The sequence below is a fragment of the Diabrotica undecimpunctata genome, chromosome 6 (assembly GCF_040954645.1).
Source record: "Diabrotica undecimpunctata isolate CICGRU chromosome 6, icDiaUnde3, whole genome shotgun sequence".
Taxonomy (NCBI): Eukaryota; Metazoa; Arthropoda; class Insecta; order Coleoptera; family Chrysomelidae; genus Diabrotica; species Diabrotica undecimpunctata.
In genome coordinates, this window is record NC_092808.1 from 27,880,502 (window position 1) to 27,905,530 (window position 25,029).

The window sequence follows — 25,029 nt, forward strand, 5'->3', positions numbered from 1 at the left end:
TCGCCACTCCTTTTCAATGTATATTCTGAATCCGTTAGTAGACAAGTATTCATAATCCATTAGATTGTGGGTACTTGCCTCTATATTTGTCAACATAGCTATAAAAGCTTATTCAAGTTACATTAATAAGTGACATTGGATCCCCTTGTCTAACTCCCTATTCTATTTTTATATGATTATTGTTTTTGTGCAATTTAAGACGGAAACTCTATCAAAACTTCAGGCTTTTGAGCTTTGGTTATACAGAAGGATCCTGAAGATATCATAGACAGACAAAGTCACCAATGAAGAAGTACTACGGAGGATGAACAAAACCGCGGATTTGGTCAACATCGTGAAGGGCCGTAAGCAGCAGTACTTGGGACATATAATAAGAAATCAAGGCAGATATGATCTACTCCAATGCATTTTTCAAGGTCAAATTGAAGGGAAAAGTGCCCCAGGACGAAAAAGAATATCCTGTCTTGCTAACCTGAGAGCATGGTATAAAAAGACCTCAACACAGCTATTCCGTGTAACAACCAACAAAGTCATCATAGCCAGAATGATCGGATTCAAACGGACAGACATCCTAAGAAGAAGAAGAATGCAATTTAACAGTGGTTGTTGCTTGCTTGTATACACTGTACCTATATTAGTTTAGGGTATTTTAATCTAATCTGCATTCTTTAATCGCCTGTATTATTTTGCTTGTGTCTCAAAAGCTTTATGAAAATAAATAAAGAATAGAAGATAAAAATAAATAAAGATGCATGTTTAGCTTGTTAGGTCTTCAGTTTTCTGTTCACTCCTGTAACAGAAGTTGTAATAGCCGTTATTAATCAGAATCTTTCAATTGCACATTAAAAAACATGCAGTTGCAGTTTTTATTAAATACTATATTGTAATTTGGACATATATTTTTTTATTTTGCTTCTCAAAAAAGCTTCTGTTACATACTCAATATTTTGCTTTTATATTACATATAGCTAAATTATTTTAAAATATTGTACATATTGTAAATATTTCAATCGCATTTGTACCGGTTTTAACATTGACAAAAGTAGTGGACACACGTAAATGAAAATAAAATAATAAGATGGTGGATTTAATGTTTAGGTATCCACGGAAAATATCAATATATTTCTTGAAATATCACAAAAGTATAAGCATACAGTTAAACGTAATCTACCTTGTAATAATAATTACTGTTCACGTAATTTCTCAATAACAAGTCGATTAAAAACAAAAACAATCAACCTACAATCAACACACGCGCCAACCTCAAACTTAACCTCACTTTTCGTTCTATTTTGTTGCAGGACACCATCCGCCAAACGCCAACACCACCACCTCCTCGGGCAGTCCACCTCTCACGGCTCAACCGTCCCCTCTCACTCCGGAAGATCAACACCGCGAACTTGACGAACTGCTCAGCGATATGATGCTCACCGTTCAGTCGATTCCGGACTTGAAACCGTCGCCGACTTCATCTATTAACGTGAGAGAAGAGGATAACTTCCGATTTATAGACGACGAAGAGGAGAGAGGTATTCCGTACCACGCTAGGCAAACCAGTCAACCCTTTAGGTGAGTTTTCGAGAGGGTTTTCTGAAATACTTGCGGATAATAAGTGCAGTTTTTGGTGTTTCAGTGATGAATTTTCAATTTAATTATGAATTAATTAATACATGGAATGCTCCTGTGGGAGTTGAAGGTTACGCAAAAGATTGGAATAATATATATCATGATTTTTTATTATCCTTGATCTCCAAATATAGTTGTCCAACAGAAATGATAGATATTTATATTATCTGTTATAAAACTGAATGGCCAGAAATGTTTACTGAAAATTTCATTTTTAAACGTTTCCGTTGATTTACTCCTTTTTATTTTCATGCTCTTCTATAATTTAATAAATATACTCTTCTTCAGCCAACGACCGCACATTTTTCGTTTCACCACGATTAGCAACTACATATTTTTTATTTTTGGTTTCGTATAATTGCCATTGCGAAATATGTATTTAACAATAAAACACTGAAAACTTTTGTTTTCAAAACTTCCACAAAATTTATTATCACTACAACTGTTTCGGCCTTTCTCAAGTGATCTATTTTTGTAAATATGTATTGTAATTACTTTTTCAATATATTGTAGTAGTATTTTTTGCTCTTTCTTAATTTTTCCTAATACTTCTCTGTTTGCTAATATGATGATAATCTGTGCAGATGTTATTCTCTCTCTCTTTCTCTCTCTCTCTCTCTCTCTCTTTCTCTCTCTATATATATATATATATATATATATATATATATATATATATATATATATATATACCAATTGTAGCCTTCGATGTAGGATTAAGTCGCAAAAGAATAACTCTTCTTAACGCTCTCTCTTCATTTTTTCTGTTAATCCTGCGTTTGATGTAAGTTTTCTTCAACTTTTTGCAGCCATTTTGATCTTGGTTTCTCCCTTTTTTGATCCTTCTGGATTCCATTCTGCCATCACCTATGTCACTGCTTCATATTCTGCTCATCAAATGTGGCCTAGTTTTACATTGCTTTGTTTTGGTCACGATATATTCTTCAGTACTTACTTAATATCTGCATTTGTTTTTCTTTTTTATTGATTTTAATATATTTTAATTGGTCCTAGTATGGTTCTCATGATATTTCTTTCCACTATGCGTAAGTCTTCTTCATCTTTTTTAGTCCTTCAAATTCTGAATTCCCTATTTTGATTTTTTCTTTTATTTCATAATCGTAATATTTTTTTGTCTTTTCTTGATTTAATTTGCGCCCCATTGTCTCCCTTTTCTCTTTTCTTTCTTCTAGCATTTCTTTTATTATATTTCTATTCTTTGCGATAATAACAATATCATCTGCGTAAGTTGTTATTTGCTCACCTTTTGTTCTTAGGTTCCCTTTGTTTATATTTCGTAGTACATATTCTAAAGCTAGACTTAACAGTGTTGTGGATAAGGCATCTACTTGTTTAATCCCTTTACTTATAACGAGTTCATCCGTCTCCCGTCTTGGGTCTTTATGGTATTTTTGTCAGTTATCATTATCATATTTGTTAATTTTTTGAGTTAATGTGGGATTTTTAATTTTTACACTTCTTCTTCTTCTTCCTATGCCGTCCCCATGAACGGAGGTTGGCGACCACATTTTTAAAAGCTTCTCTGTCTTTTGCAACGTGGAATAATTCGTCTACAGTCATGTTTGTCCAGTCTCGAATATTTCGCAGCCATGACTTCCTCTTTCTACCTATTCCCTTTTTGCCATCGACTCTACCCTGCATGATGACCTGCAGAATGCTTACACTGCTATCATTAATTAGTTTCCGAATTGGATTTTTAATGTTCTTTTATATTTAAGTATAGCGTTAACATTCCTTTTTGCTAGATGGATAATTTTCATCTTTTTTGTTCGTAGCTTCCAATTGTTTCCAATCTCTGATTCCCATCTCTCTGACATCTGTCATCACTACATCTCTCCATTTCATTCTTGATCTTCTTCTCTTTTTTTGCCCTCAGCTACTGTCCAACTAATATTCTTGATTTGTCTATTACCTTGCATTCTTTTTAGATGTCCGAGCCATTCTAGTCTTCACTACTCTTGTTATTGGAAGGTTAGCATACAATTGGTACACTTCTACATTAGTTCGTCTTCTCCATTCTCCCTCTACTACTTTTCCACCAAACATTCTGCCAAGTACCTTTCTTTCCCATGCTTCCAATCTGTTCTGAACGGTTTTGTTCATAGTCCATGTCTCGGCAACATACAGCATTGTCGGTCTAATTATATTTATGCTCTTATTTTTTTATGACGAAATATATCTTTAGCCTTAATTATTTTGTTCATGACTCCAGCAGATCTATTGCTCTTTGTCAGCCCAATAAGGGTACTTAAGTACACATATTCATCCACCCTCTCAAATTCTATAACTGATCTATCCAGCCATTCTCCACCTCTAATTTAAAGGAGCCCCTGGTGTTTATTCCTTTTTTGTTTGAGATTTTCATGTGCTTGGATTTATTAATATTACCTTTCAGTCTCATTTTAGAGCTTTCCAGAATCAGTCTTGTTGTTATACTTGCCAGTTCTATTCCATTTCTTGCAATGAGAACCACAGCATCAGCGTGGTTTTCATTCTTTAAGGGTTCCTATTTATTTGCTTCTGTTTATTGTATCGTAGGTGGCTTTGTAATCAATGAAAAGTACTTGTACTGAAATTTTGTATTCATAGCAATTGATCAGGATCGGCTGTTGATCTTTCCTTGCGAAATACTCTCTGGTATTCTTATAGATTCTTTTCCACATATATTTTTAGTCGTTTTTTGATTAGTATGGCTACCACTTTTTATATTATTACCTCTAATAATTTCTTAGCGATTTTTCTATACAAACACGTTTTAAAATGCTACATATTTTAATAACATTGTCTAAACTTCTAATCCAATATAGGACTCGTTTTTTAACTCCATATCCTTGTGCTGTTAATCGCATATATTATATTTACCTAGAGAATACTTGCAGGCACCGTTGGCAAATAGAGCAGACACACTTTGAACCTTTACAGATGATGTATTTGGGTCTCTTATCAAATTCATATGTGGTGATTCATATTATTGATTCGCATATCTGAAAAGAAGAGTTTAAAAGTTTTGTGTTAAACAAAACTTTTACAAAAGTTTACCACGCAACACGATACCTCACATATCAGGTATCATGTTGCACGATACCTCTCTTATGTGAGGTGATAACCACAGCTACCCCTACGCGTTTACTAAAGAATATCCAAAATTTCTGAAAAGAGCTGGTTTGTACGTGGTATGTCCTGAATTTAAGGTTTAGCTTTAATTAACCACCTGACTGTCCCAAAAGAACCATTTCCTGAACGGGCGGCTATTTGCGGATCATCTACCGACTTGCTACCTTAGCATTTGCAAATAATTTCACCTAATCCAGTTAAGCCAATGAAAAGTTTTCAAAAAGACTAAAGCATTGATTTCCTCTCTATCAAACATTCCCATTTCCACATTTAATAAAAAGTAAATTAACCAGGATCGTTGTCATTCGTTCAGTTATTCAACTTAACGTCAAATGATAAAGAATCTGAATATTAAATCAAAAATCCGTTTGTTTGGATACAAATATCCTACGTTCGATATCCGGTATTGGTAAAAGCATTAAGGTGTTTTTAAAGTACTCGAAAGATCTTCGGCACATGCAGTTGAAACCTAGTGACCTTCCTTTTTACAATAAAGTCACATAATAGTCTGCCTTGCATAACACCTATATTGCCACGGCTGTGTCAAAGCGAACTGTTATTATTATTTATATTTTTTGAGATAAGATGACGTAGAATCGGAACTTCATACAAAGATTTAAACAGAAAGTACTGACCTACAAAGATAACGTTATATAAACACAATATGTAAACCATTGATTGCCTATTTCCGGTATTGCGAACCAACGGCATAATACAAAAGATTTTTCGCGATATATTGAATATACCTAATAGAAATAACATTTTTTCCAAGAACACATCAAAACCTTTAACATTCATGAAGTAATTCATGACCCATTTTAAGTTTGACATCTACATAATAAAATATTCCTTTTTTGTGTTCTTTCGTAAATGCTTATTGCACCGATCTATTGTGGTCCTGTCCTCTCTTGCTGTAAGTACTTTCTTCTAGTTTTTTTTACTTAAAAGTTGAAATTTTAGCGACTGTCCTACTGTTGTCTCAGCGAGGTAATTGGTTAACGATATAATTCATCTATCAACACGAACACGTGACTAATTCGAAATGTTCACTGGTACTGGGGAATTTTCTGAGTGGTAGAAAAATTAGGATCTGGGTCTCGAAACTCAGAGGGTTTGTAGTCTAGCGGTCGTCTCATCATGTGGATTTCACGTTTTTCACGTTTTATCCAATATCACGTTTTATCCAATGTGATTCATATATGATTCTTGTAGTAGGTAATACCAGTACTTCAAATTCTACCATTGGTTATCTGCTATATGATTCTGAAGAGTGGGATTTTACAGACTAGGAACCTTCGAATGGAGTGAGCTGACTGCTTCCTCTGTTGACTAAAATGATAAACTTGGTTGTCCTCGAACTAGTTTTTACTTTTTCATAGTTTGGCATGCTTTCGAAATAATCTTTCAGTCACTTAATGAATGTCTGGTTGTTATTAGTTGCAGCTGTATCATCACATAAAGTACATCTCATTGGGTTGGTCCCTGGATGCCAGAACGCTACAGTTGAAAGTTAAATGGATCTTAAACCAAGTGTATGTTTATTTATCATAGTAAAATCCTTTAAAAAACACTTCTATAGCTTAGATAATTTATTTAAAATGTTTTTATTTTCTTTCCAGCTACGGAATAAACGCGAACATGATCAGCGAGTCCAAGCGGCTTGCCAGCCCTTCCCTTGTACGTAAAGCCAGTGGCAAAGGTCTGATCAGCAACGATGGGATATACACAATGGGTAGTGACAGCACTTACAAAAGCTCTCCCAGTAGCGATGGCACCTACAAGAGTTCTATCAGTAGCGATGGTACGCTGAGAAAAGTACAGGCACAAGTGTACCCGGAATTCGGAACTAAAGTTAATAGTTATTCGAACAGGAATAATTTAGATGATATCTACAATACAAGGTTAGTAATCATGTATTAATTATTGGAGTACTTTCAGGTTATTTATTATAATTTACTTATAATTCATTAATATTATAAATCAATAAAAAATAATTTTCTAAGCGCATATCTTTCAAATTATACTTTTTTGAAATCAGCTCATTTTTATCGATCTAAAAATGTCCCAAAATAGAGGGTGTTACATTTAAAAAAAGAGCTGATGACGTCATCACTGTAATGTGTATCACCTTGTCGACGTGTTTTAGATTTTTTTAAAAAGGCTTTTCATTTAGGAAATATCGAATTTATTCCATACTTTACGGACACACTGTATAAGATAATTTACTTATAAATATTAATTTTTGTTTAGTACATTTAAGGAATTCTTTTAGTTTATGGAAGTTTAATTCTTTAAAGAATTTTACCAAATGTTCAATTTTACAATTTTTTCCTAAGATTCCACTTGTTGATCCGTTTATCTAATGGGTCTGTCTTTGCAACTGGTATTTTGGACACTCTACAAGAACATGTTTAACACTGAGTGGAAGGTTACAGTTGTCACATAAAGTGGGATTAGTGTGATCAATTATATGTCCGTAGGTAAGTCGGGTATGTCCTAGATGAAGTCGAGTAACGACTTGATAAGCTCTGTTGGGAATTTGATATTTTAATGGTTTTACAGATATTTTCACTTTGCGACCTTTTGAAATTAAACTGTTCCACTAATTTTGCCACAAATTTTCAACCTTCACTTTAACAAATGATTTTAAACCATTTAGCACTACATTTCTCACTTCACTCGTGGTTTTCCTGTTTGTTGCTTGTTGGGCTATGCCATCTGGTTCTTCATTTCCTTGAAGGACAATATATAAAGTAAGCCATCGAAATTGTATAGCATGATTGCTGTTTTGTAGCGTAGCTAGTTCTTTTATAATTAGGAGTGTAATTGGATGTGTAGAGTTGGTTAATGGTATTGATGGAACTGAGGTAATCGGTAATTATAAGAACATTGTAAGCACTAAAGTATGTATATAGCTTAGGTATGGTAGTAGTTGCGTCTTATCACCGCTACTCTTTAATTTGTATTCGGGGCTATGCCATCTGGTTCTTCATTTCCTTGAAGGACAATATATAAAGTAAGCCATCGAAATTGTATAGCATGATTGCTGTTTTGTAGCGTAGCTAGTTCTTTTATAATTAGGAGTGTAATTGGATGTGTAGAGTTGGTTAATGGTATTGATGGAACTGAGGTAATCGGTAATTATAAGAACATTGTAAGCACTAAAGTATGTATATAGCTTAGGTATGGTAGTAGTTGCGTCTTATCACCGCTACTCTTTAATTTGTATTCGGAGTCTATATTCAGAGAAGCATTAGACGAGGTCCAAGGCGGAATTAAGATTAACGGAATCAGCATAGACAACATCAGATATGCTGATGATACCGTGTTAATAGCAAGCAACGCACAAGAACTACAAAATATAATAAATGCGGTAGTTCACCACAGCGAAATGTTCGGTTTACATCTAAACGTTTCCAAAACTAAAACTTTAGTATTTTCAAAGACACCAATAAACGTACAGGTGTATGCCAAGGGTCAAATAATAGAACAGGTAAATTCCATAAAATATTTGGGAACAAATATCAATAGTCTATGTAATCCAAAAAAAAAAGAAATCCTATCAAGAGTCGAACAAGCAAGGAAAACATTCATGAGCATTAAAACATTTTTTACAAGATCAGACCTTAGTCTACAGCTTAGAATCCGAATGATCAGATGTTACGTTTTTTCTGTCTTACTGTATGGCTGTGAAACATGGACAATGGACTCTGAAATAAAAAAAAAGAATAGATGCCTTTGAGATGTATATATACAGACGAATGTTGAGAATTCCATGGGTACAAAAAGTTACTAATGTTGAGGTACTTCGTCGCATGTGTAAACAAAGGAATTGCTAAGAATAATCAAAGAGAGGAAAATGCAATACTTGGGTCATGTGTTGAGACGCGAAAGATATGAATTACTTCAAGTTATACTGGAAGGAAAAGTACAGGGCAAAAGATCAGTAGGAAGACGCCAGAACTCGTGGCTGAAAGACCTGAGGAGATGGTTCGACCGCTCATCCGCAGAGATCTTTCGCGCAGCAGTTTCCAAAACTACAATTGCCATTTGGATCGCCAACCTTCGAAAGGAGACGGCGCAATGAGAAGAAGAAGATGGTAGTATATACTCAAGTGTAATATTTGGAGTAACGACAACTGTCCCAACTCCAGTAGATGTTTTAAAGGTGTCTATGTATACGTGGAAGTAAAAAAAAACTTTTAAGTTTGTTGATAAAGGTATTTTTGATTAAGGAGTCGGTCTTAAGGTGAGAGTATCGTTCTTTCTAAAGATACTTCAGGATGTATCGGATTGAGGAATGCTTCTTGGTATTCGAGGAGGAGGTATTCTTATAAAGTTGGAATCGGTATTTGGTATCGGAATTTATAAAGCCATGTGGGTTTGCCTAACTGTTACGTAGAATGGCGGTTTCACGTTCCTATTTTCAGTATATAAGTTTTTAAAACTTATATAGTGAATAGTGTATATAACTTATACATAAAACTAAGGATCACATCTACCAAAACAACAAAATGGAAGTCAGAATAGATGGACAACTTACAGAACCTATAGAAATAGGCAGCCGAATAAGACAAGGGGATTCATTGAGCCTCATGCTCTTCAATTTGATCATGGATGAAATCATCAAAACCGTTAACAAAAGACATCCACATGTGAAACATACATCCACGATACAGAATGTGAAACAAAGAAATCAAAATACTCTGTTACTCAGACGACGCAATATTGATAGCCTAAGATGAAGATAGTCTGCAAAGACTGGTCCACAGATTTAACATAAGAGCAAAAGAATTGAATATGACAATCTCAGTTCAGAAAACTAAAACAATAGTAGTCAGCAAAGAACCAACCAGATGTAAAATAGAAATTGATGGCATCAGTATTGAACAAGTAATGAAAATAAAATACCTGGGAATTACATTGTCTAGCTATGGAGAACTGGACAAAGAAGTGAGAGATCAAGTACAAAACGCAAATAGACTGGCAGGATGCCTTAATAACACTATATGGCGAAACAGACACATTGACACTGAGATGAAGTCAAGAATATCCACTGTAAGACCAATAATGAGATACGCCTCAGAAACAAGACCTGGCACAGCCACAATGCAAAGGCTACTGGAAACGGCAGAGATGAGAGTACATAGAAGAATTACAGGAAATACGCTGAGGGATCTAAAGAGAAGTGAAGACATTAGAAGAAAATGTAACGTACAGTGTATAAATTAATGGACACAAAATAGAAAAAAGAATGGAATAACCACATAAGCAGAATGGAGGAGACCCGTGTCGTCAAAATAGCAAGAGATAAGTCACCAATCAGCAGAAGAAGTATTGGACGACCGCACAAAAGATGGAGTAACAACCTTCCATAGAGGTATTAATTCGCCAATGAACAAGCAGAATTGCTTATAAAGAGGAAGAAGAAGAAGAAGTTTTTAAAACGACCTGTGAATATGTTATTTCTAGTTGGATTGTTTGGATTAGAATTAGCGACAAATGCATATGTGAGAATAAAGTGCATCCTTCTATATTTAAGTGGTTTCTTGTATCTTGTTTCTGCTCGCAAATTTTTTATTGGGGTGGTCCGGAATGCTCCTTAATGTCGTAGTTTGAACAACGTCAAGGTGACAATTAGGAATTCATAGTTAATGTATATGACTAATATAATTAATAATAGTAAATTTATGAAAACAAAAAAGATATACAGAAGAGTTTAAAATAATAAAGGTAATTTTTTTTCCTCTATTTACGCTAGATCATGTAACATCTGTTAAGGACAAGAAGGCGACAAAAATTATTTAGGTGAATGTAAACAGCGTGAAAGATTAACATAGATGAAGGTCTGCTTTCGCTTAATGGAGAGGAGATAGAACACGTAAACCATTTTAAATACCTTGGCAGCTGGTAAAATATAAATTGTGACTGTGAGGAAAAGATAATAACCAAGATCGAAATATAAGGCTTTTAGACCTGGAAACCAGTTCACAGAAACCTGTCGATGCATATTCGCATGAAAGTCCTGAAAAGTTATATGTAGTTTATCCTATTAGATGGTTGTGAGACATGGAAATTAAAAACCACAATGCTTAACAAATTAGAAGCATTAGAATGGTGGAGCTATCGACGGATCCAAAAAATATCATGGGTTTCGCATAGTTCCAATGAAGAGGTTCTTAAAATAATGAATTTATAAGGTCTGTCCATAAACATCATAAAAAGGAGAAAACAGAATACTTCGGCCATATAATAATTAGTGGACTCAAATACCATCTACTTCACCTTATAATACAAGGAAAAGTGGAGGGAAAGAGATGGATTGGTCGAAAGAAACTTTCATGGCTGCGTAATATTAGACAATGGTGTGGTACCACAGTAGAAGAATTATTTTGCGCAGCAGCCGATAGTGGAAGGTTTCAGGAAATTGTAACCATGATGACGACCAACTCTGAATAAGAACACGGCACCTAAAGAAGAAGAAATATCATGAAGTTTAAAAATGTTTTTCTGATTCTTATTATTAGCTAAGATGGGATATTCCTACCTCTTGCACTTGGTCGGGAGCCCTTTATACTAAACCCTGTTCTTTAAATGTCATCAGGAATTTGTGTGTGCTCTTAATAAAAGCTAGCTAATTTTTTTTTAGGTAGTATAAGGATTTATCGGTATATATCGACCTCATTCCATTAACCATTTCATATTCACATAGTATGGCAGTTTTTTTCTTAAGTCCACATAACTGCACCCACCTTATCCATGTCGTAGAATTGTTCCCTCAATTTTCGGCGTTTTGTTCAATTTCTGGTGTTGGACCAGGCTATATATAAGTTACTTTACCTAGGAGCCTTAATATTCTTCCGTATACAGTTTTTATCCATCTGCGAACCGTGTTAGAGATCCATTATGTAGGACATAAACTTATTCCCTAAATTGTATGACCGTGTTAATTTTCAAGTGAAATTTTTCCTCAAGGAAAGAGTATTATTTGTTGTTTGATTATGGGCTAAATTCGTCGTTAGAGTCAATATTACTATTTAACCAAAAATATAAAGTAAAAAAAGTAGTATGATCGCAGAATATAGAAAAATAACTACCGAAAAATGTAAAACCGTAAAATGTATTAGACTGCAAAAAAATATCTCTCTTCAGACTTGACGGAGTGTAGTGATCGTCGGGATATCGTGTATAGTGCATAGTCCGTCTCCATAAACTTTTATATTACCTCTAAATAACCGTTTTTGTTACAGTCAATCGCTTCAACCAATCAAAAGAGACTTCAGAGAAGAATATTACAGAGAAGATGTAAGAAGGTACGATCCCTTAAAAAGAAGCCTTACAGAAGGCACTATAAGAAGAAGTCCAGAGAAAATCTACAAGCAGTCACAGTCATTAGTAAACAGCCCATATTCGGATTCAGAGAGCTTGTCACCTCCAGGTGCTTTTAGAAACAACACAAAGTCACCAGAATTTCACGAAACGTAAGTTATTGTATATATTCCTTTATTCAACTGTTATGGTCTTTATTCTTAATGTCTGTTCTTAGTATGTTCTTAGTCTGAGAATATCAGAAACAATTTCAAGAAAAATCACTATATTTCAATTATAAGGTAATCAAATAGATTTACCTCTTTTTCTTAATGGATATTTTATTAATTTTCTTTTGTCTTTGAACGATAGAAAACTTTTTCCACAAAAAGCAAGACACATTATAGTAAAAATCTTATAGTTTTTTGTCAAATTACTAGAAGTTAAATAATGATAAACACAAACAGTAAAACAAAATTATTTTCTGTATCTCATGTAGCAATAACAACAATGTTACAATGATATACATGGCGTCACAAAAAGATTTATAACAAACCATATAACGATTTTTGGGGATGAAAATGGGGTCGATTTGACCTAACTAACCTATATGCAAAAGTGCACCGACAAAAAGTTACGGGGTGTTAAATTTTCAAAATAGAACCGAATTTTTTAATTTTACTCCAAAATGGTGCATATAATATTATATACCTAATATAAATGAAAATTTATATTAGGTATATGTTAGCATGCCGTAGCCGATAAAACCGAAGTAGCGAAAATGTTTTTCCCGATTTTTCTAGATTTTATGGGGTCTCCAAACCTTCCCTCCCTCAACTTTTCTGGAGTAAAATATTGGAGGATTCAAAAAAAATAAAATACCCATTGTACAACTTTTTTGTCCAATGCATTTCGACAGATATTTGCACACACAACACGTTTTAAATTAAATTAATACATTTTCTGTTCCTATTTGAAAGTTAATAATAAACTTTTTATTTAAAATGTAATATTGCATTTAAAAAGGTGGATGTATTTTGTAAATTAATCATTTTACAAACAAATACCAATAAGACAAAAAATGTAAAATAGGTACATCCTTCTATTGCCGTCCTGTTTTTAATCCAATATTATACTAAAAAAAAGTTGGGGGGAGGGAAGGTTAGGAGACCCTCTAAAATCTAGAAAAATCGGGAAAAACATTTTCGCTACTTCGGTTTTATTGGCCATGGCAGGCTAACACATAAATACATATATATAACATATAAATTTTGCGTATAGGTAAATTAGGCCAAAACAACTTATTTTTAGCCAGCGTGGTACAATGAATACCTAATCTACCATTCAGCAAATTTTCAAGGTCGCACGTAGTTTCTAGAATAACCCATTAGTTACTTTTGATATTTCAAAAGCTTAGCAAATGCCACTTGACCTCTCCTTCCACTCCCCTCTTTATTGTCTTTGATGATGTTTAAGAAACAATAAAATTGACCCCTGTAGTGATGTTTTAACCAATGACTAATAGCAGTTAGACGAACAAGCCTCTCTACGTTCATATTCCTTCCAAATATGGCAGATAAAGATTGACCGAAATAATTTCTTTCTTTTTCCAAAGTCGTCTTAGAAAATCAGTCCGGAGAATGCGGATAGTGGCCTTTAATGGTATGATTATTCAGTAATGATTAATCGTTTGATTTCTGTGAAATGTAAATAAAAACAACCTTGGGGAGAGAACAGATGTGGTTGAATGCTGTAATTATTACAATTAGCTTTATATATATATATATATATATATATATATATAATTAATAAAAAATTATATGTATTTAGTGGGTGTATATAGTATATAGCAGGCGTGGCTACGCTTCTTGATAGTCAGAGCCATTTTTTTAAATTTTAATTTTTTCACGTGCCGCGGTTAAATAATTGTTAAAAAAGTAATCAAAAAGGGTATTAAAAAATGTTTTTACAGAAATTATATTTATTAAAAACATAAATAAAAGTACAATATATGTGTTTTAATTTAGATATTAAAAATTAGACACATTTATTTGACTTCTTTGCTCTTGAATTTGATAATTCTTTAAAATTTGGTGAATAATAATTAGTGGCATCACTTCTCTATAATTCTCAGATGCTTGTAGTCCAGGGAGCCACTTCGCATTCGCTAGGAAATTATTCTAAATCGGTTTTTTTTTTTCACAAAAAGTCCTTTTGAATTTCTAAATTTGCAAATTGCAAAATATCGGGTATTTTGCAGATCGATTTTTTGCAATTTGTTTGAAAGAAAATTGTTTAAACAAGTTTTGACGCATTTGTACTTGACAACATGCAAATTTGTTCAAAACGGTCCCTTTGAATAAGATTGTGCAAAAAATCGAATTAGTATATTTTTCGTAGCTATTTGCAGTGGCTTCCTTGACTATTGTTCAAGACAAGCAGTATTTTTAATTCAGTATTCTTCGATCCTGGTACAAGGACCCATTTCCAAAATTCAGTAATTCATGTAGACTGATATATTTTAATTATAGAGCTTGATCTTCTTGCATCTCCATTAATTCTGGTTTTTCAGATGTATTTTGATGATAATTATATTGGAAATGGAAAACTCACCTTGAATTATACTAATTTCAAATGATTTTAGAAAAAATTCAAAAGACGATTTAAATTATTTCAAGTTTTGAAATCTATTTTCTAATTCTACCATTCTACCAATATTTCTTCGGCCAAACTTTTTTATATATATAAAAAAAATAACTGGTTACCAGCTGAAGTCCGTTTGAAGAGAGGTTTACTCTCCGGACACTGAAACTCACTTAAAGCATGGGTGTATGTTACCTGAAGTAAAATTTAATTAAAATATTAAACATCAAATAATATTAATAACATTATGTACAATCTTTGGTAACTTTATATATTTTAAAGGGTTTTTACCCTAATATTTTGGTGGCTCAGGCATGGTAACCTGTATTTTTAACCTGATGATGGAACTGTTGTTCCGAAAACGTTCGTGTTTTGGATGTAGCCCTTTTAAGGGTTTTTTTAAAATATACCTATTTACAAAGATTTAACCTCTTTTTTGTGATACGTGGTATACAGCCAGCTGCAGGAATTATTTTCCTTGTGGATTTTTTTTATATGTATTTTCTATTTTCTAATTCCACCAATATTTCTTCCGTCAAACTTTTTTATATGTATTCTTGTTTAATATTGGAACATTTTTTTTATTTTGAGAGAAATGACAAAATGTTTTATTTTTAATGTCCGTTTAAAAGAGTTGTAATTTTGTTTGAAAACTAAATATACACTGTGAGATGTCAGATAATTTTTTATCTTTCCACTGCAATTATAAATTCAGTATTTGTAAATGTTCCATTACATCAGTCAAAAAGATTAATTCTTGTAACGACTCATCATCGTTTAATTCTGTATAGGATATTCATTTTCTTTTAGAAATGCATTTATCGAATTAAATAAATCTACAAATCCGTTTTAATCTAAATTTAATCCGTTGTAGCTAGATATCCATCTAATAATGCAGTAAAAATTAATGTTATTTGGAAGTGGAAGGAAGAATTCAGCAAGGAAATGTTTGAATTGTCGATAATTTTTGCGATGATGAATTTTTGAATTATCGATGATTGGTGCGAGTATAATTTACAATGTTTAATACTGTTTTCATAACATCCGAATATTTAAAATATTTTGTAACGAGATGTCCTCGTTAAATTATGGAATTTGGGAATCATCTTCTAAAAACCCAATAAGACCGACTTTTGTAACCAGCATTACTGGAGCTTAGTAATAAGCTAATAGTAATATACAAGTTTATTAAAAGACAAGTTACAAGTTTATTAGTTTTCATTGACACCGATATTAAAAATCCAATAATTCTGCAGAAGATCTGTGACATCTGTCAATTGGTCAAGGGCTCGGCTGAATGTAGTACAGTTCTTCAGATCATTTTTTAAAATATCTTCAAGAGATTTATGATTTATTAATTGCAGTTATGCGTCGTTCAGTTATGTGTCTCGAGATAGTATTGTTTGGATCTAAAACATATGAGCTTCATATGAGCGTTTTGCACGACCAATATTCGAGGCAAAAACAAAACTGGCTTCATCCACATTATTACGTTGATTGCTAAAGATCGTTAAAATTGACTTTAGTTTATTTAAATTTAGTTTTAAAGAAGTAAGTTTCTCCGATCTTAATTTGGAATTTGGTGGATACTGATTAGGAAACTGAGAATGATTTGTTTTATAATGTCGACGTAAATGGCTAGCTTTATAATTTTTGATCGCAGAATTACAAATAACACATAATGCTTTTCCGTTATTGCAAATCAAAAAGAAGTAAAAAAGAAAATACCACTGTTAGTAAGTTAATAACATATCAAGGCTACATCATTTATGTTTTAAAATAAAATTCATAGAAAGTCAGAGTTTGGTATTAATATTTAGAGTAAATTAAATGTAAAAGAAAATACTTACCATATCGGCATAGTATCATGAGGGTTTTTCCTGTTTTTTCCTCATGAATTACTATGGAATCACCAACACGAGAATTTTAATATTTACTATCATTGCATTTGGTTGTCTTTTTAAAGACAAATCTGTTGTAAAACAGATTATTAATATTAGTTGATTTTTTGTTTTCACAAATATTGGCATGAATCTTATGTGGCAGACTGTACTTCTTGCCTACAAAATATTTGTCTCGTAAGTGCCTTATAAGGGCGTTAAGTTATAACTACTGCGCCGGTCTGTCGGCCCTTTTAGAAAAAAATTGGATCAAGCAAAAAGAATTGCAGGTGAGTGTGGGGTCTCCAGTTGCTAGCCGAATGTGCGGTACGCTTTCTCTCTGTCTCCAAAATGCAGTGAAAAGTGCATCAGTTTTCGGTATATTCGCGCGCCATTCAAACACCTTTATAAATAATGAAGAATGTTGTAAAGCAAACTCTTTTCTTCGTAATAGTTCTTGTGTAAATATTCTCATGTTATTAAATGTGTAGTGCCGATCTATTATTATAAGTACAACCTGATAAAACCAAACACATATGGAATCATCACCGTGAAGTCTGCTTACTTATATCGAAGAAATGTCTTTAACAGTTCCATGGTCCTAAAATATTTGGTACTGTACCCTCTGAGGAAAGGAATTCAATAAGCTTTCATCAAACAATTAGTGTAGAATACCGCAAAGTTCCACCAAAATCTATGCTATAATTTTTCTAACGGCTATTCTTAAGTTAAAGTTGATTTCATGTAATAGAATATACTATCTTCCAATAAAGTAGTCCCTGGAAAGCAACTCAATAATATTGGCAATATTATTGTGCGAAGATGCAAGCGTGTTTGTCCTTATATCTCGTTCGCATGCCTTTGTTTCGCGCACCAGTCATAGGTCGCTGGTTTTTCCCTTGGGGAACAAGTTTTGTCCTTAGGGAAATAGGTTCACTTTTCTATACTTTTTTGAAGGACCACCCAGAAAACTGGGACAGATGAAAGTCTCGCAAATAACGTCTTAACAAGTTTATTTAAACAATTTCAACTACGTATTTTGGACCCCGATAACTTGCCTTCGACAGCTGATTTACGAAATTTAGTCGTCTTCAATTTATGTGCAGAAAAAACTAAAGAACTTGTCGATGATGTGATAGACACTAGTTGAAAGTGCGACTAGCGCGAATAGGAGCTTCGAGCTCACTCAATGCTGGATTCGAACTCATCTCAACTCGCTCCCTTGAATAACGCTGGGCCCATAACGGTTTCTTATAATTTGAAATCGCCCCTTGATCCTCGACGTATATGAAGGATCTGTTTACATTTCGCAACCTTCAACTCTCAGTTCATTTGTAAAATTACTTGAGTAGGTTGCTTGCATTGCTGTTGGGACTGTTCGGATGATTCAAACCGATAATTTGGAAATTGATGATCGTTTCATTGTTACGATTCTTTGACGACTTAGAAGCTTATGTCTAGAAAGTTCTTTTGAATACAAGATATCGGCGCCCGTACAGATTATTAGATGGAACAAAAAAATTTTACAAATCTAAATCTTAAAACTAATATGTTTGAATATAAATTTGTTTAATTTATTAATGTTTTGTATTTTGAGAATGATTTCCGAAGTGAAACCGAAACGTCAAAATAAACGTATTTTGAAGTAAACTTGTGGCTTATTCCCAATAAAGATAGTAAATTGCGTTGATGCCACAAGAAGTTAGCTTCAGAACAATATTTAAATCCATTACAGAGTATTTTAATAAAACAAGCTAATATTTAACAATTATAAGCTATTATAGCTATTATACAAGAACAATTTTTTAACAAAATTGATTTCCAACTAAAAATGTTATGAATCAAATGTATAACCGATATAAATATCACCAGTCCTTGATAGTGCAGTCATACATTTATTTTTTGAAGCGCTTTCGGAAAATAGATTTACTGGAAAAACAAGTTTTTACAGAATGTACTAAACAAATGTTATTTCGAAGTGTGTGCGGTACTTATACCATTTGTTTTAATGGCCATGAGCAGTCATCTAATATTAAATATAGATTTAAAGTGAAAAATTATGAGAATAGAATATATTGTAAATCGTAGTAAGGTCATTTTGCCATGTCGGTCTGAAACTGTGAGTCCGAGTACATCACGCAGGATAAACTGGGCGGAGAAGTTCCATAGGGAACATCGTATATGTATATAGGACCATAGGACAGATGAGAATAAGTTACATTACGCCCAGGATAGCAATAGACGTGAGCTGCACACGAACCGGAGCAGGGATGCAGTATTCATTTCTGGTCTAAATTACAGGGTTGTCACGGTTCCTACAAATATTGACTTATTTCTTTGTATATGCAGAAATGTCATTTACATGAATCATTGTTTTGCGAAATAATGATTCTACAATGAGTTGCATTTAATTATTTAAAATTTTTAAATTTTAAATAAAAAAAATAAAATTTTAAATGAAATCAAATCCTTATCGTTGTCGTCAGTGTCTGATTCTGAGTTTGAGAATATATTTTCACCACTGTCAGAATCTTCACCTAAATTAATAATACATGATTCTATGGCAGCATCTAATAATAGCTCCTTTGAAATGAAAACATTCTCAAAAATGTTTACTTTGTCTACAATGTTTTCCCACTCTTCTACGGAAAATATTAAAATTATCTGACAATTTTTGAATATAATCAATAGTGAAATTTTCATTTCGTGTTTCAACATATTTTTTTATATATTTCAATATATTTTTTTAGTACTGCCTAAAAGTAGTAGTAGTAGCCTTAATACGCCATGTCCGTTATTTCTAATAATAACAACAGCAAATTTTATATATTTCGGTTTATATAATATAATGACATACAAGTCTAGTCTAAGTTTGTTGTCAGGAAATGAAATCTTTCTGGCTCTTAGCCAATCTATCATTTTACTCTTTGTTGATGCGGATGTTGGTACTTTATCCTCTTGATTGTCTCTTGTTGGTACTTTATCCAAGGGGCATTGTCCATTATAATGACAGTTTTGGGAGGTTTATTACATAATAAATTTTGTTCTAACCACATTATGTAGCTGACAAAATTCGTATTATCATTCTAGTCATCCGATTTTGTTTGAGAATTCCATCTCACATAAGATCCACCGACAAAATCTGTTCGCTGCACCTACAATCATTAAATGTTGGCCTTTGGAGATGGATTTTTTAAGCCCACTGTTCGTTCCGTTAATGCAAGTATTGCCGCGACTATGGTTTGAAAGCAGAGACGTTTCATCAGTAAACATAATAAATCTTTTTTGATTCTAAATTGTTTAATCGGTCTTAAATACTATTATTAAAAATTGAGATTTTACACAAAACTTATCAACATCGCGAATTGTTTCTACAGTGAAACTATCCTCATAAACAGCTAAGCAGTTCTCGATCAACTGAGCGCTCTGTGGCGTCATTTGAAAGCTGCTATCGCGCACAGTATATTCACGTCTATTCGTATTCAGGTTCAACTGTATAACCAAAACACTCGCGGCTCAACTGAAAGCATGACATAGAGCCTGCAGCACCATTCTTTAACTATACCCACAAAGAGAAGGGATGTATGATTTACACCACAAAGTATTTTACCGAATGGGGGTTGGAGGACAGGAAAGTTGTTTATATAGAGTTTGTATAGAATGACAGCCAAGATAGATCTTCTGGGCTGAATGGGTTGGATAAGCAATTTTTACCCGAATATGTAAGGATTTTGGCATCCCACTTCAAAATAGCCTCTTAATTAGAGCTGTGGCAGCTTCAATCAATGCATTTTGAGGTGAATATCCAGGTCTCAATCCAAAAGGAAAATCGGGGGCGATTTTATGGTCATCTAGAAAATCAGCCTTTTCTTGGGGTATCTCTCATAGACCTTCCCAGGGATTCAGGAGAAAAATCAATCTGTTGAGCCCAACATTGATCGGTGATTTCCCTTTTTGCGAATCATGGTTGTGTTTGCTGGTTTTCAAGGAGTAAGAAAAAAGCAAAGCTTGAGGGCTGCATTAACTATTTCTGTGAGTAATGGTACTATACTCTTTGGAAGATTTTTTAGACATCTTTTGTTAATGCTATTAGGGCCGGGAGCTCTGTATTTGCTGAAGCTACTCAAGTACACTTTTTTCATATTTTTATATTTTTTTTTATTTTATGTCATCATCTTTTTTGTGTGTTCCGGGGGTAGGATCAGTGATCAAATTATAGATCAAAGTTAGGATTATTGGTGGAGCGGAGTGCAGCTGGAGTGAATTTCTAAATACTTTGCTGGTTGCTTCGTTAGAGGAGACGATTTGATTGTCTATTCAGAGATGAGATCGTCGTTTGGTATGTTATCTGATTAGGACTTTGAATTTGTTCCAAAAATTTACTACCATCTATCTCTATAGCCGGGGAAGACTTCCAAAACGATGGATCGACGACGTCCAAAGAATTAGGGCAATTCTTGCGCTGAACAGAAGTAGATGGAAATATATAAAGAAAGTCTACGTTCAACAATGAACAAATCAGGGCTGATTGATTATGATGATTGCTATAGTCGAGAATGGAGATAACACGAATCCACGGGTTTCTTTTAACGGTGTTACCATTCGGTCTTACACTAACAGATATAAAGGTGTATTCGGTTTTGACGAGAGGGTCTCTGAAACTCTTTTATTACCGGAGGAGGCGGCATTTCAGGCAAAATTTTGTCAGTAAGAGCCGGAGAAAGATATCATCACTGCTGATAGAGATTTCGACTGAAGTGGCGTCTTGAATTAGGTTGTTAATTTGAGTTATCCCGTCAACTTTTCTGTAATTTCCAGTAATGAATTTTTTTTCAGAGTGAAACTTTTTGTCGAAAAATGTGAAAAATGTGCTATTTATTTCGATCCAGAAACTTTTTGTAAAAGTTACTATTATCCTCTTTAATTTACTACAATAATTATTAAAAAATTAAAGTACTACTATAAATTTCTTATGCATGTTTTTGTGTTTTTGAAGAGTTTCTAACAGCAGAGTGCTGTGTAGTTGTATAGATACCAATCCAATACTTTAATAGTTGTTGTACTATCTAAAACTTAATATCATAAAAAATTACGTTTTTAACCCGAGTGCGACGCATTTCAACAGCATGAAGACAATGAAAGTAAATAGAAATCGTGACCTTCGCCTTACACTGCTCATTGTTTCCCGCCATATGTTAACAAATCACTCATGAAATCGATCAAAATTAGGCTATAATCAGTCAAAAGTAACTGCTTATTTAAACATACGAATTTAAATATTATTTTGCACTGATACTTTATAAGAAAAAAGTAGACTCCAGGCTCAATTGGAAATCCACGAAATTCCAAAAATTCTTAACATATGTCAAATGACCCATTTGTGCCATCAATTTTATCCTCGGGCAATTTTTTTTAAATTTCCGTTGCAAATTGGTTAATGGATATTTTGATATACGAGTGTACGAGTTTTGATTATTTCAAATTGATTCGATCCTTATTGGGAGAATCTTAAGTGATATCGATTGTGTAAGTAGGTAGATGTTTATTTTGTATAGAAATTTATAGTAATTCGCCTTCCGGCAAACACGCTAAGTATCATACGAGGGTACAACAAACAGATACACCATTAGTAGAGTGACTTTCTAGATACGCTTATTAAAACAAGGTCCGTACTTTAGTCAGAAGATCAACGCAATTATCGTTGAATTCGATACCAACAATAAAATTTAGAATCCTGTGAAGCATAATTACAATTTCATAATGGTGTGATAATGTCGTAGTTTTTTCAAGGAGGAATCACGATTTTAAACCAACTAATTTATCTTTTTTTGAAGTTATACTTCTATACGCACGGTCGGCGTTGGAAATTTGCATGAGAGTGAATCTGTGAAACCATTACATATGTAAGATAATGAGTAAGAGAGAGACAGAAGATATATTTTCTCTCTCTTCCTCTCTCGAGAATAAAAATGTTCCTTTTGTATTTAATATTATATATATTATATATATAATACAATATTATATATAATATAATATGTATTAATATTATTATTTATGTGATATGTTTTGTATTACTTAAAATTAAACGTTTATAATTATTTTAGGCTTTTGTATTTCAAAATAATCACTGTTTTACCGAGAACTGTTAATTTTGAAATCCGTTAGTGTCATGTCTAATTGGCAAATCCTTTACGTGTTTGGTTCATACGCTGGTGGTTGTGAGTTCGAATCCCAATTATGAATTTCCTTTTTTATTTTTGAAATATTTAAAAACCTCACGTTAATCTTATTAAATATATTTAATATACGCAAAAACCATAAATTTTAAAATAAAATGAAAATTTACAACATAATCCGAGTTGTTGGTTTTTTATTTTTATCTTCGTAAAGTAAGTTATGTATATTGGCAGTTTTACATACTTATGAATATTACATTTTAATTTATATTGTATTATTATATTGAATTATGTTGCAGTGTATTTATTGTATTGTAATTTTTATATTAGTAACAAAATAAACAATGAATTTTACTGCAGAGTATGTGTAAAATTTTTTTCTGCATTCAACTTCTTTTATACATATTATATAAAAATAAAAATATATATTTTCATTAAAATATTGATACAATCCTTCATTTACTATTACAGGTCAAATGTTTATATACAGCAAACGATGCACCATATACCTATATAACTAATTCTTTTTCTCTTTCTGCTCTCTCTTACCTATAGCATTACATATGTAATGATTGTGCAGATTGACTCCTATATAAATTTTTAACGACGAAAGCGTGTATAGAAGTATAACTTCTACCGGCAGTCCCACTGGACTGCCACCCCCGTTTTTTTTATTATTATTTTTATTATTTTTCGTACCGTTTTTTCACGTTGTTCGATTTGCGATTTTATGGTAACATTACAGCTAAGTTTATTAAGCGAATCATCATCAGCATTGTCATCCAAATTTTACTCGCATATCAACTCCACTAGTTTCTATAAATCGATCTACAATATTGAACAGTACTACGGAATAATCCAATATGCGTGACACATACGTTTAGTCGCTACCACCCGCAATCTAAGCAACAATTTGGGTAACGTTATCTACAGTTAATTTAATTATTATTGCTTGAAAACTGTCAAGAACAGACTTAAACATTTACTACCTTGGAAATTCCGTTGAAATATTTAATTTATCAGCTTCACCTTTGCTCGTCCTATCAACGAGTTGAGGTTACGAGCTTTTATTATAAAATCAAATACTCAATGTATCTTTGTAAGTTTTATGCGAATAGGGCGTGGTTTTTTATGATCGAAATCGAATAGTAGGTAATACTCCAGTCGACAGAGATGAAATTGCCACTGAACCTCTAAAAATCATACAAACAAGCTGAATTTTGCCAAGAATATTAATTTTAGGAAATAAAAATAGTTGCAAAAAGCTTTACCACTTTTACCCCCGGGCTTCCTCTAAAACCTCCCTGTAAGGGGTCAAAAAAGCAAAAAAATTGATTTACCGGGAATCTATGACTCGCGAAAAATCCCAGAGAGCTGGTTAAAATCTACATTTATTGCTATACCTAAAAAACCTAATGCAAAAAAATGCGAAGAGCATCTTGTTATCAGTCTAATGAGCCACATTCTTAAGACCTTCTTAAAGATAATACACAGAAGAATTGATCAGAAATGCGAGTCACAGATCTCACGAACGCAGTTTGGATTCATGGATGCGTTAGGTACAAGAGAAGCCTTGCTCGCGGTTCAGGTATTATTTCAAAGGTGCAGAGACGTCAACTGCGATATTTATGTATGCTTTATCTACTACCAGAAAGCTTTCGACAGAATCAAGCACGATAAGCTCCTGGATATACTAAAGGCAACTGATCTGGATAATAAAGACCTTCGAGTAATCAAGAATATATACTACAACCAATCAGCAACCATTCGGGCGAAAAACCAACTAACAGAAGAAGTTGCAATAAAGAGAGGAGTACGACAGAGCTGCATACTCTCTCCCCTATTATTTAACGTCTATTCGGAACACGTCATGAGCTAGGCCTTAGAGCATAAATGGTGAGCGCCTGAATAACATCAGATATGCAGACGACACCATCCTCTTTGCAGACAGTTTAGAAGGTTTACAGACACTAGTAACGCAATTGTGGAGAATCAGTCAAGAATACGGGCTTGATTTTAACATCAAGAAAATAAAGTACATGGTCATCAGTAAGAAGCATATTCCACCTAGTCAATTACTGGTAGATCAGCAACAAATACTTCAAGTGCCCCATTACTACTATTTAGGAACCACCATAAACGACCAATGGAACCACTCAGTTGAGATAAAACGAAAAAGCCAGGTCAGCATTTGTCAGAATGAGCAAGATATTTAAGAGCCACGACCTACCCTTAAAAACGAAAATACGTTTATTGAGATGCTA

At 33.2% G+C, this 25,029-nt stretch overlaps 1 protein-coding gene across 1 annotated transcript in view; it reads left to right on the forward strand.

Annotated features, from left to right (window-relative positions):
- The window catches only part of by (focal adhesion protein tensin), a 726,462-nt gene that overhangs the window by 648,900 nt on the left and 52,533 nt on the right, over window positions 1-25,029 (forward strand). Inside the window, exons 12-14 of the mRNA XM_072536011.1 lie at window positions 1,302-1,569; window positions 6,378-6,659; window positions 12,009-12,239. Of these exons, the coding sequence (XP_072392112.1) occupies window positions 1,302-1,569; window positions 6,378-6,659; window positions 12,009-12,239 (781 nt within the window). The remainder of the gene's footprint in view (window positions 1-1,301; window positions 1,570-6,377; window positions 6,660-12,008; window positions 12,240-25,029) is intronic.